The sequence below is a fragment of the Cervus canadensis genome, chromosome 28, assembly GCF_019320065.1.
Source record: "Cervus canadensis isolate Bull #8, Minnesota chromosome 28, ASM1932006v1, whole genome shotgun sequence".
Classification (NCBI taxonomy): domain Eukaryota; kingdom Metazoa; phylum Chordata; class Mammalia; order Artiodactyla; family Cervidae; genus Cervus; species Cervus canadensis.
Window position 1 is genome coordinate 34,443,731 of NC_057413.1, and position 13,874 is coordinate 34,457,604.

At 41.3% G+C, this 13,874-nt stretch overlaps 1 protein-coding gene across 4 annotated transcripts in view; it reads right to left on the minus strand.

The window, feature by feature from the left end:
* Positions 1-13,874, minus strand: part of PRIM2 (DNA primase subunit 2) — a 324,083-nt gene that overhangs the window by 48,383 nt on the left and 261,826 nt on the right. For all 4 annotated transcript variants that reach the window (XM_043450411.1, XM_043450410.1, XM_043450412.1 and 1 more), the window contains one exon: positions 492-618. In XM_043450411.1, coding sequence (XP_043306346.1) covers positions 492-618 — 127 coding nt within the window. The remainder of the gene's footprint in view (positions 1-491; positions 619-13,874) is intronic.

Sequence of the window (13,874 nt, forward strand, 5' to 3'; positions counted from 1 at the left end):
TAAGTATTTTAGAAAAAAAGGTGTTAAATTCAGCAATCTACAGAAAACAGATTAACTTTTTTTTAACCTACAACTTAAGACAAATTGATAGATATCTGAAATCATGACTTGTTAAATCCCTCGCTTAGCCTTTGTTTGTTAGTCAGATAGAAAATTAATGAATATACCCTTCTAAAATTTGAGGCACTCAACTTTAAAAAGCTTTGATCAACCGTCTAAGCCACATGCAGAAGCAAGAGAACAGCAGGTGAAGAAGCGGGAGGCCTGAGAGCCCGGCTCAGCACAAAGTGGAACACAGTGGGCCCACGTTCTCTTACTGGCCCAGCTCAGTAATAAAACAAACTGTGAGAGCCAGCGGGCCTCTGGCTTGACCCAATGACTGACAGGGAGCCACCAGCCCACTCCCTTTAGTAACGCAAAGTCTGTTGCGCTGTTCCCTGCAGAGCTCCTGGGCTTCTGTGCATTACAGTCACGCCAGAGAAAGCGCTTACCGTGATAATCCCCTTGGCCTGGGGTATTGGTGAGGATGATCTTCATGCAGCTGTAAGGCGTGTAGTCTGTCCTCTTGCCTTCCTTTCCGTAGCTGTGACGGATGTTGTAAGAGTAGCCTTTATCAAACTGATTGGAGGAAAAAGAGAGAAGAGACAAATAAAGCCAGCATTAAACTGATGGTGCCAGCAGTGCCAGCTGGAATCACAGTGCACAAAGTAACACTTTCTGAAATAAATTCAGCATTCACGGCCGATGTACATCCATATCATACACAACATTTGGGTCCTTTATAGGTTTTTAAAGGTGCAAAACCCAAAAGAAATAAATAGAGACAGTTAGTGTTTATATTTATATGTTTAAAGATGAGGATAATTCTTTCCTGAGAAGAATAATCAATTTGCCTTTTCTTGGCTTGATTCCAAAGATCATGCTAGATGTCAATCATCTTCTCTATCCACCTTATGCTAGTCTTCCCTGAATTCCCACATCTTGCCTACTCTACTACTAAGGGCCTCCTGATACAATTAATGCCTCCCCTGCATTTTCACTACACAAAAGCAAGCCGTCAGCAAATGCTTCAAGAATGAAAGAACACTGTGACTGCCTCCTGCCAGGAAGTCCCGACTCATGTTCAACAAGCAAGGTAACTACACAAGAAGGACTTGGCAGGGTGGGAGAAAAGGGAACTCATATTTATTGAAAGGCTCAGTACAGTGGGCCTAAGCCGTCCATTACTTTAAAGAACGTCGGAAAAAGAATCAGGAGATGAGGAAACACTGTGGGTTTTCACGGATGAGACTGTTTTCCACTGAGGCATACAGCTAACTTACAACGCTGTGTTAGCTTCTGGGGTACAGCAAAGTGATCCAGCTATGCATACACATATGTGTATTCTTTTCCACATTACTTTCCAGTATAGGTTATTATAAGACACTGAACATAGTCCCCTGTGCTATACAGTAGGACCTTGCTGTTTAGAGCTGAGATTTTTAATTTTGAGGCTATAATCTACATTGAGTGACATGCGTAGATATCAAGTCTCCAGTTTGATGTAACACACACCACCATCAAGAAACGGCATGATTCCTTCATTCACAAAGCTACCTCAAGCCCCTTCACAGCATTCTTCCCCAACCTACACACCAGAAGCATCCGCTGGTTTCACTTCTGTCACCATGGCTTTAGACATTCTACAACTTCACATAAGTGGTATCACCTACAACTTGGCACTTGCCTTCTACCTCTACAAGGATCAAATTATGAGCTGCTTCAGCTGTTGACCTTCAAACCCCCTTGAAAGTTCAATTTGGAGATTAGGAATGAGGCACTCTGTGCTCTGGCAAAAAAATGGCAGAAGAGGTCTTCAGAGAGTTAGATATTTTCAGGATAAGATTTTATGACCCTAATTCTTGCATCTCCTTGTATCTATGAAACCACTAAAATCATTCATGGTGATGTCTGTTCTTTGTAATGAGGAGTAAGCCTCACAAAACTAGCAGAAATCCTGTGCAAAAGATATGTGCTTGATTTTGGGTACTCCCCCTTTCCCAAAATCACAAATATACTGACCTCCCTGCTACCTCTTCAGAACACTTTCTGAGAGGTAACTGAGACGCTATCTCTTTGGCTACAGTCCTCATTTTGCCCCAAATAAAACTTAACTCACAACTCTCACATTGTGCTTTTCTTTGGTCAACATGCCAAAGTACTGCATTTTGGGATGGTATATCTGGTACCCCCATGTGAACTGGAAAACATTTTCCAACACCATTTACTGAAGATAATTTAGTCCATTGTTCTATCAGTTCAGTTCACTCAGTCATATCTGACTCTTTGAGACGCCGTGAACCGCAGCACGCCAGGACTACCTGTCCATCACCAACTCCCAGAGTTTACCCAAACTCATGTCCATTGAGTCAGTGATGCCATCCAACCATTTCATCCTCTGTTTCCCCTTCTCCTGCTACCTTCAAACTTCCCCAATATCAGGGTCTTTTAAATTGATTCAGCACTTTGCATAAGGTGGACAAAGTATTGGAGCCTCAGCTTCAACATCAGTCCTTCCAATGAACACCCAGGACTGATCTCCTTTAGGATGGACTGGTTGGATCTCCTTGCAGTCCAAGGGACTCTCAAGAGTCTTCTCCACAACCACAGGTCAAAAGCATCAATTCATCGGTGCTCAGCTTTCTTTATAGTCCAACTCTCACATCCACACATGACCACTGGAAAAACCATAGCCTTGACTAGACGAACCTTTGTTGACAAAGTAATGTCTCTGTTTTTTAATATGCTGTCTAGGTTGGTCCTAACTTTCCTTCCAAGGAGTAAGCACCTTTTAATTTCATGGCTGCAATCACCATCTGCAGTGATTTTGGAGCCCAAAAACTAAAGTCAGCCACTGTTTCCACATCTATTTGCCATGAAGTGATGCCATGATCTTAGTTTTCTGAATGTTGAGCTTTAGGCCAACTTTTTCACTCTCCTCTTTCACCTTCATCAAGAGGCTCTTTAGTTCTTCACTTTCTGCCATAAGGGTGGTATCATCTGCATATCTGAGGTTATTGACATTTCTCCCGGCAATCTTGGTTCCAGCCTGTGCTTCCGCCAGCCCAGCGTTTCTCATGATGTACTCTGCATAGGAGTTAAATAAGCAGGGTGACAGTATACAGACTTGACCTTTTAGGAACCAGTCCTTTTCCTATTAGGAACCAGTCTGTTGTTCCATGTCCAGTTCTAACTGTTGCTTCCTGACCTGCATACAGGTTTCTCAAGAGGCAGGTTAGGTGTTCTGGTATTCCTACCTTTTTCAGAAGTTTCCACAGTTTATTGTGATCCACACAGTCAAAGGCTTTGGCATAGTCAATAAAGCAGAAATAGATGTTTTTCTGAAACTCTCTTGCTTTTTCGATGATCCATCGGATGTTGGCAATTTGATCTCTGGTTCCTCTGCCTTTTCTAAAACCAGCTTGAACATCTGGAAGTTCATGGCTCACGTATTGCTGAAGCCTGGCTTGGAGAATTTTGAGCATTACTTTACTAGCGTGTGAGATGAGTGCAACTGTGCGATAGTTTGAGCACTCTTTGGCATTGTCTTTCTTTGGGATTGGAATGAAAACTGACCTTTTCCAGTCCTGTGGCTACTGCTGGGGTTTCCAAATTTGCTGACATATTGAGTGCAGCACTTTCACAACATCATCTTTCAGGATTTGAAATAGCTCAACTGCAATTCCATCACCTCCACTAGCTTTGTTCGTAGTGATGCTTTCTAAGGCCCACTTGACTTCACATTCCAGGATGTCTGGCTCTAGATGAGTGATCACACCATTGTAATCATCTGGGTCATGAAGATATTTTTTGTATAGTTCTTCTGTGTATTCTTGCCACCTCTTCTTAATATCTTCTGCTTCTGTTAGGTCCATACCATTTCTGTCCTTTATTAAGCCCATCTTTGCCTGAAATGTTCCCTTGGTGTCTCTTATTTTCTTGAAGAGATCTCTAGTCTTTCCTATTCTATTGTTTTCCTCTATTTCTTTCCATTGATCGCTGAGGAAGGCTTTCTTATCTCTCCTTGTTATTCTTTGGAACTCTGAATTCAAATGGGAATATCTTTCCTTTTCTCCTTTGCTTTTTGCTTCCCTTCTTTTCACAGCTATTTGTAAGGCCTCCTCAGACAGCCATTTTGCTTTTTTGCATTTCTTTTTCTTGGGGATGATCTTGATTCCTATATCCTATACAATGTCACAAACCTCCGTCCATAGTTCTTCAGGCTCTCTATCAGATCTAAGTCCCTTAAATATATTTGTCATTTTACTGTATAATCATAAGGGATCCGATTTAGGTCATACCTGAATGGTCTAGTGGTTTTCCCCATTTTCTTCAATTTAAGTCTGAATCAGGCAATAAGGAGTTCATGATCTGAGTCACAGTAAGCTCCTGGTCTTGTTTTTGTTGACTGTATAGAGCTTCTCCATCTTTGGCTGCAAAGAATGTAATCAATCTGATTTTGGTGTTGACCATCTGGTGATGTCCATGTGTTGAGTCTTCTCTTATGTTGTTGGAAGAGGGTGTTTGCTATGACCAGTGCATTCTCTTGGCAGAACTCTGTTAGCCTTTGCCCTGCTTCATTCTGTACTCCCTTGCTCTATAAGTCCACTCCTTTGCCAATGCCATAGTGTCTCTGTTACATCTTTAAAGCAAGCCTCAATTTCAGGTAATGTAAGTCCTCTTGCTTCGTTCTTTTTCAATATTATTTTGCCTATTTTATGTCCTTCCTTTTCCGTACAAACTTTAAAATCAGTTTATCAATTTCTACTTTAAAAAAATAAAAAGACTGCAATCAGTAGCTTAAGGTTTCATAACTACTGATGTGCCCACAAGCAATCTACAGCCAGGAAAACAAATGGCATTTTAACTGAAAGAAAACTTTCAGAAATAAAAAAAATCTTTCAAATTATCATTACATTTCACTGATGAAAACAAGAATGTTAAAAGTTCCAGCAAACATCTTTTATGTTATGGACAACTTCTGTTTGTTTTGTTAGTCATAAGCATTTAACTATAATCAATCTCTTTGTACAAACTTTTAGGTATGAATTGAACTTAATTAGACAAGATTTCTCTACATTCATCAAAAAACACGGAAAGAACTTTTCAGTCAGCCATTCTGCTTAATGAAAAGCTACTCTCTCTAAGGAAAAAAAGCTAACATTAGTATCTTCCCGCTTCCTTTTCCTTCCAATTTATTTACCATTTATGTGTATGTATATCTAAATTTGGACATTACTAAGTTTTCAGGCTATTCACATATTTATCATACAGATTGTCTTCTTTAGTTTTCGAACTGGCAAACTCTTCAAATATTGTGCAGAAGGTACATTTATTGGGTGATGTTTTAGGGAATACTTTTCAGGTGTCCACATCCAGAACTCAGAGGAACGTCTCTAAATAGTTATATGGGAAGGGGGGTGAGAACCAGGTGGAAGCACTCTTTTCTGTCTTGGCTCCTCCATCCCACCCCAGCCAGCAATAGAAAACACCAGAAAATCAACAGCCTGAAGGTGGTCAAGCAGAAGTTGGCAACCTTCCAAATTAGTCCTAGCATTCCAGCTGTGGCACTGTAATCTGCATTTCTACCCTAGTTAGCAACAAGTTATTTTCAGAGCCACTATGTCACCAATGGAATTCAAGAAATGCGATAAAGCAGGTGCATCTTAATCCTCTCCTGCTGGTCTATTTCAGAGTCCCTCACAAGTCTGCCCCCCACCCCAGCTCCACGCACTGCACAGAGACTGCATTATATTTTTTATAGTATTTACACCCAAATCTACTCAGAAGCCGTAAGTATATATAAACCTCTAAGTGCCAAGAGTCATGCATGGTCTTCCTTAGAAGAAAGTATTTCCTATGAAGAAAAGCCCCCAGACCAAGTATTACTCCTACTGGCAGGACGTCAACACCTGCCTTTCATAAGTCAAGCCTGCCTTGCACAGTTAAGTGAGAATAGTTGAAAACCAAGTATTCTTTAGAGAGAGATTTATATTCAAAAAAGAAAATCTTCTTGACCTAAGTGAGGCAAAACAACCATAAATATACGAGCAGAGAAGAGGGTAAGGATATGGCAATTCTAACAAAAACATAGTCGAGAGTCGATCCCTTTTTGTGGGTTGTTTCCTACTCACAAGGATCTGGAACTCTAGTTTACATATTGAGAAACACACAGAGGGTGGGTCTACTGACTACAGAGGCCAGTCCTTCACTGCCCAGATCCAGCGTCCCACACATCACCGTGAGGGCCCCTGGAAGCTACCAGGAAGGCACAGCTCAGCAGCAGAGCCACATGTAGAGACAGAGCTGCCCTGGGGAAGGGCGGGAAGGCACCATGGGCTCGCCGTGACACACCATTCTCGCCAGCTCTCCTGCAGCTGGCGACCCATTGATTCTCGCTCCTCCTGCCACTGCCCGAAAGCTTTGCTTACAGTGTTCATAACCAGAACACATGCCATAAGCATTTAATACACAGCGCCCCCATTAAATGCTTACTTACTAAATTACTCAATTATCTGTAAATCCAATCTTGTCATCATTCACCTACAGATTTCAAGTACTTCTCTTAACTCTTAACTTTAGCCACAGTTTAACTCTTTGAGAGATAACTGAAACATCACATATTCTAACCAAACAACACACTGAAGGAAGCTTGGAGACCAAAGATTAATAGTTAAGACAAGTGCTTTAAATCAAATACTCAAATTGAAATCTGTCTCTACTATGTGTTAACTGTGTGACCTTGGGCAAGTGACTCAACTTCTTTGTAACAATTCCCTTACATAGTATATAAAAACAAAGGAGTAACATTTCACTCACAAGGTTGGTGTGACAATTAGCTAATAGCTCATCTGAATGAAGCACTTGGCATACCATCAAGCACAGAATTAGCTCTGTATTGAATATATTCTCAATCAATATAAAAAAAATTCCAATCAAAAAATGGGCAGAATACATAACTAGACATTTCTCCAAAGAAGACTTAAGATGGCCGACAGGCAATATGGAAAGATGCTCAACATTACTAATCATCAGGGAAATGCAAATCAAAACTACAGCAAGGTATCCCTTCACACTGGTCAGAATGACCATTAAAAGACATTAAAAGTCTACAAATAACAAATGCTGGAGAGGATATGGAGAAAAGGGAACCCCCCTACACTGCTGGTGGGAATGTAAGGTGGTGCAACCACTATGGAAAGTAGTATGGAGGTTCCTTAAAACTAAAAATAGAGCTACCATAAGATCCTGCAATCGGATTCCTGAGCATATATCCGCAAGAGACGAAAACTAATTCAAAATGATGCTTGCACCCCAGTGGTCAAAGCAGCACCATGCCCAACAGAGAAGACGTGGAGAAGCCTAGCAGTGCGCCTGCAGGTGGACACAGACGGTGCGGGGCACACACACGTGCCTGCTACCCAGCCACAGAAAGAACAAACGATGCCATCTGCAGCAAACAAACGAACCTGGATACCACCGTACCTAGTGAAGAGAGTCAAAGACACACATCACAAGCTATCACATACACATGGAATCCTAAAAAATAATACAGACGAACTTATTCACAAACCAAAAACCAATGCACAGACAGAGAAAACAATTTTATAGTTACCAAAGGCGAAAGTGAGGAAGGGATAAGTTAGGATTTTGGTATTAACATATACACTGCTGCTGCCATGTACTGGCTAATTCATATCCAACTCTTTGCAACCCCATGGACTGTAGCCCACCAGGCTCCTCTGTCCATGGGATTTCCCAGGCAAGAATACTAGAGTGGGTTGCCATTTCCTTCTTCAGGGCATCTTGCTGACTCAGGGATCGAACTTGAATCTTCTGCTTGACAGGTGAATTCTTTACCACTGAGCCATGTGGGAAACCCAACATATGCGCATTACTTTATATAAAATACATAAAACAACAAGGACCTACTTATAGTAGAGGAAATTATAGTTAATACCTTGTGATAACCTGTAATGGAAAATAATGTGAAAAAGAATGGATATATGTATGTCTGTGTGTGCATACATGTATCTCTGTGTGTGTGTGTATAAAACTGAATCACTTTGCTGTACACCCAAAACTAACACAACATTATAAGTCAACTATACTCCAATTTTCCAAAAAAAACCCACAAAACTGTAGGGTAATCATTACCATGGCAGTCAGTTTTACTATTACCTATTTACTATTTTCAAGTGAAAACAAAATGCACAATGTGAGAGCTGTGAGTTAAGTTTTATCTGAAATGAGAACTACAGCCCAGGAGATAGCCTCTCAGAAAGCTCTGAGGAACTGCTCCAAAGAGTCAGAGGGGAGGTCAGTATACGTGTGATTTCAGTAACAAGGCACACACAGTCAAGCACACGCTTCCGCAGAAGGTTGCTGCTAGTCAAGAGTAGATGCTTGCATTAATGATTTTAGTGGTTTTCTAGGTATGAGAAGGTGCAAGAATTTGGGCTCATAAAATCTTTACCTGAAAGTATCTAACTATTAGAAGCCTGTTCTGCCAGGCATCTCAGAGCACAGAGAGTCTCTCCTGCTCTCAGCCCTAAACTCCTTTCAGGGGGTGTTGAAGGTCAGTGACCGCAGTGGCCAGGGACTTCCTCCTTGTAGAGGCAGATGACTAGTGACAGTTCTTAGCTGGCGTTATTAAGTAGTGAGCCAGACGTGGTGTGGTGTTTAATATTACTTAAATTACTTACATGTTTTGCCTCCAGCTTCCTCATCAGAAAACCTGAAATCTCATTATTCTAATTTTCATGAGACCTTCAGTCAGGTGAGCAATTTGAGGTCTGTAACTCAGCTGGAAGGCACTGCTGCTATTACTTTAATTCAGCCAATTTCCTCATATGGATAATGAATATTTCTTCTGCTCTGTAGGAGTTAATTCATTTCTTCCTGGTGAGAAATTTTCACCAGGTGGAGAGGCAGCAGAAGTCAGAGAGAGAACACAGATTTGGGATCTAGCTCTGACACCTACAAGCTGAATGTTAGGGAATTATCTCAGTCTCTCTTTTTTTTTCATTTTTAATATTGGAACAATGAGACCTGTCCTTCACTCTGTGCAAAAACACTTTGTAAACTGTAAGCTACTAAGTATACACTGTAATTATTTGCTACAATAATTTGCATAAAACTTGTACAAACCAGTTCGTGTCTGTCTGAAAGGTGAAATTTTAAAAAGAGGTTTTACTTAACAGTCAAGTATCAGGTTGGTGCAAAAGTAATTGCAGTTTCAGGCTGTGAATTTTAAGTCATTATAAGTAAGTTCAGACACCTTTGTTAATCAAAATAGGAACCATTATAATCAACACATTTTTGCCAACCAGAAATAAGTTTGTTTATTTCTGAAATGTAAAAATCTGTGCTTCAGGATTGTGATGAACTCTTGGCAAGCATTTTCAGTAACCTGCTGGTTGCAGAAGCATTTTCCCTGCAAAAAGTCATCAAGATGATTCAAGAAGTGGTAATCAGTTGGCAAGAGGTCAACTAAATATGGCGGATGAGGTGATACTTTGTAGCCCAATTCATTCAACTTTTGAAGCACTAGTTGTGTGTGTGTGGCAGGCATTGTCCTGGAGAAGAACTGGGTTCTTTCTATTGACTAAGGCCAGCTGCTGGCGTTGCAGTTTTTGGTGCATCTCACCTATTTGCTGAGTATACCTTTCAGATGTACTGGTTTCACCAGGATTCAAAAAGCTGTAGTGGATCAGACTGGCAGCAAACCACCAAACAGTGACCATGATGTTTTTTGGTGCAACTCTGGCTTTGGGAAGTGCTTTACCTGCCTCCTGAGAAATCTGTATGCAGGTCACGAAGCAACAGTTAGAGCTGGACATGGAACAATGGACTGGTTCCAAATAGGGAAAGGAGTACATCAAGGCTGTATATTGTCACCTTGCTTATTTAACTTATATGCAGAGTACATCATGCAAAATGCCGGGCTGCATGAAGCTCAAACTGGATCAAGATTTCCAGGAGAAATATGAATAACCTCAGATACACAGATGACACCACCCTTATGGTAGAAAGTGAAGAACTAAAGAGCCTCTTGATGAATATGAAAGAGAGTGAAAGGGCTGGCTTAAAACTCAACATTCAGAAAACTAAGATCATGGCATCCAGTCCCATCACTTCATGCAAATAGATGGGGGAAAAATGGAAATAGTGACAGACTTTATTTTCTTGGGCTCCAAAATCACTGTAGATGGTGACTGCAGCCATGAAATTAAAAGATGCTTGCATCCTCCTTCCAAGAGGAAGAAAAGCTATGATCAACCTAGACAGCATGTTAAAAAGCAGAGACAACACTTTGCCAACAAATGTCCGTCTAGTCAAAGCTATGGTTTTTCCAGTAGTCATGTATGGATGTGAGAGTTGGACCATAAAGAAAGCTGAGTGCCGAAGAACTGATGTTTTTGAACTGTGGTATTGAAGAAGACTCTTGAAAGTACCTTGGACTGCAAGGAGATCCAACCAGTCCATCCTAAAGGAAATCAGTCCTGGATATTCTTTGGAAGAACTGAAGCTGAAGCTCAATGGTTTGGCCAACTGATGCAAAGAACTGACTCATTTGAAAAAGACCCTGATGCTGGGAAAGAATGAAGGCAGGAAGAGAAGGGGATAACAGAGGATGAGATGGTTGGATGGCATCACTGACTCGATGGACATGAGTTTGAGTAAGCTCTAGGAGTTGTTAATGGACAGGAAAGCCTGGAGTGCTGTAGCCAATGGAGTCGCAAAGAGTCAGACACGACTAAGTGACTGAACTGACTTCCCAAAGTTGCCTCCCTGGCCCAGAAGCTCCAAACCCCTTTTCTTTTATTTAGGCTAAAACTGAATATGAGTGCAAATTGAAAGTACCCCATGAGTACTGTGTGTTCCTGTATGTACTGTGTGTATATAAATTAGTATACTTCTCTTTGTTTTTCTCCTGGAAACCTGTCCTTTGCCAGGCTAATCTACAGAGTCCACGCTGGGGAACTTGGGATGAGTACAGGATAAGGTTTATTCCTCCCTGAAGGTTTCATCAGAAAAGCAGGATATATGTTTTTCATGTTCACATCTTAATCCTTTTCATGAAGAACATTTTCAGTTCTAGATCCCCAAATGTGCGGATTTTCTTTCCTTCAAATTTACCTGAGACAAGATCAAGCTACAATTTAAAAATTTTGATTCCCCACTTTGCTATGTGTTCAGGAATGCAGGGTGTGGTGTTAGTGGGTTGGTTTGTCTTTCATACTCTGCTACAAGGTCTGTGTTGATATATACTCAAAAAATTAGATTTGAGAGTCTTCTGTGACCTGGGGCTGTGCGGTCTCCATCACTTTAACTGTATCTATTCAGTCAGATATTAAAGAGCATCATTTCCAAATTCCTAATGGAGGATTTAGTACAATTAGACAAGTACTGTTATCTACCAGCAATCAAATCAAAGTCATGCTTAGTGATACTTCAATAATTAACAGTTCACATTTCCACAGATCTTTAGTGGTGACAAAATGACTCCTCTCAGACCCCTTACTACTAGTAATGTATGCAAGTCAGGTATCCCTATTTTATAAATGAGCCAACTTTCAAGAGGTCAAGTGAATAGCTATTTCAATGATTTAGTAGAGAAGAGGTGGAGTTTAAAATTTACTCCCACTTTCTAGAATCTACTCCAAAGTTAATAAACACAGAAAACTGTCAGTTATCCACGGCAAACACGCAACTGCAGGCTGCTTCCCTGCTGCTACTCAGTTGCTTCATGGGCATCTGAAAGTCACACAGCTAAACACATGCTTCTGATGCTACTGAATAGTGTGAGAAGTGGGAGAAGTGTCCACTCTCAAAGAAACGGTAACTAACAAGTCACTTACACAGCATTAGTGTCTAATTTATCATGATTTTAGAATCATTAAAAATGGGAAATTTGAAGTTATCCATCTAAAATGAAAAAATAAAATAAAATCTTAGAGAGTGTTTCCTCCTGCTTTCAAATTACCAGGTAGTCTTGGTACCAGGCACTCTACCATCTGAGGTGAGATGTGGCAAGGAACTCAGTACAAAATCAGGAGAAAGGGGGTGTGAAGAAGAGAGGGAGGAGGCAGGACACAGCACCTATCCCTCTCCTCCTCAGATACCTCTCCCCGGAGTCTGGACCTGAACTTCAGTGAATGCAGCTTCCTCATCAGCTGGAATTTAAAGACCTGGAGCAGGTGTCAGCCAATGTCTAGTGTAGCCCTGACCACGTACGAAAGCACGGAGCAAGGGGTCTAGTTCTCAATCGCAGGGCGAAAGGGAAGAACCTTGGTCTCTGCAGGGCCTACTCGGTGCCCCTCGTGGTCCAGGCTGAAGCCCAGGCCGGCATGAAGCCTGGCAAACTGCAGCTGTTCGCTCCACGTTCACAAGGCTGAGCCGCTGAGCATCTTCCTTGTATGGTATGCTCACTGGATCCATCCGCCACCAGGGGACTGAAAGCGAGCCTTACACTGATCACTCCATTAGCTTTCAGTGACAAAGGAGAGTTAGCAACTTCCCACTGCCAAATACTTCACATGGTGTAAAAAGAGGTCTCAACAATTCGACTTTTAATCACCTTAAACAAGGCCCAACTGTAGAGAACAGAGACCTACATTCAGCATCTTGTAATAAACCATTGAAAAATAATCTGAAAAAGAATATTAGGTTGGTGCAAACGTAATCATGGCTTTGGACTGTGAATTTTAAATCATTATAACTAGGCTCTAACACATCTTTAATAACCAAAATAGGAACCATTACAATCAACACATTCTGGCCAACCAGAAATAAGTTTGCTTATCCCTGTAACATAAAAATCTACCCTTCAGGATTTGATGAACTCCTGGAAAGCATTTTCTGCCTCCTGCTGGTTGTGGAAGCATTTTCTCTGCAAAGAGTTGTCGAGATGCTTGAAGAAGTGGTAGTCGGTTGGCAAGATGGCAGGTGAATATGGTAGATACGGCAAAACTTCACAGCCCAATTTGTTCAACTTCTGAAGCACTGGTTGTATGACATGCAGTTAGGCACTGCTATGGAGAAGAACTGGGCCCTTTCTGTTCACCAACACCAGAGGCAGATGCTGCAGTTTGCAATGCATCTCATCAATTTGCTGAGCATACTTCTCAGATGTAATGGCTTCACCGGGAGTCAGAAAGCTGTACTGCATGAGGCCGGTGGCAGACCACCGAACAGGGACCAGGACCTTTTCTGGTGCAAGTCTGGCTCTGGGAAGGGCTCTGCAGCTTCTTCTCAGTCCAGCCACTGAGCTGGGCATGGCCAGTTCTCACACACAATCCACTTTTCATCACACGTCACAATCCGATTGAGAAACGGCTTGTTGTTGTTGTGTACAATTAGAGAAGATGACACTAGAAAGTGACAATATTTTTGATTTTCAGTCAGTTCATGAGGTACCCACCTTATTGAGCTTTTTCATCTTTCCAATTTGTTTCAAAAGCCAAACAACTGTAGAAGGGTCAACACTGAGTTGTTCGACAACTTCTTGTGTAATCATAAGAGGATCAGTTTCGATGATGGCTCTCAACTGGTCACTGTTAACTTCTGGTGGCTGGCCACTACACTCCTCATCTTCAAGACTCGTCTCCTTTGCAAAACTTCTTGAACCACCACTGCAATGTACGTTCGTTAGCAGTTCCTGGGCCAAATGCATTGTTGATGTTGCGAGTTGTCTCTGCTACTTTACAACCCATTTTGAACTCAAATAAGAAAATCATTTGAATTTGCTTTTTGTCTAACATCATTTCCATAGTATAAAATAAATAGCAAGTAATAAGTCATTAGCAAAAGAACATAAAGTGAGAAATGTG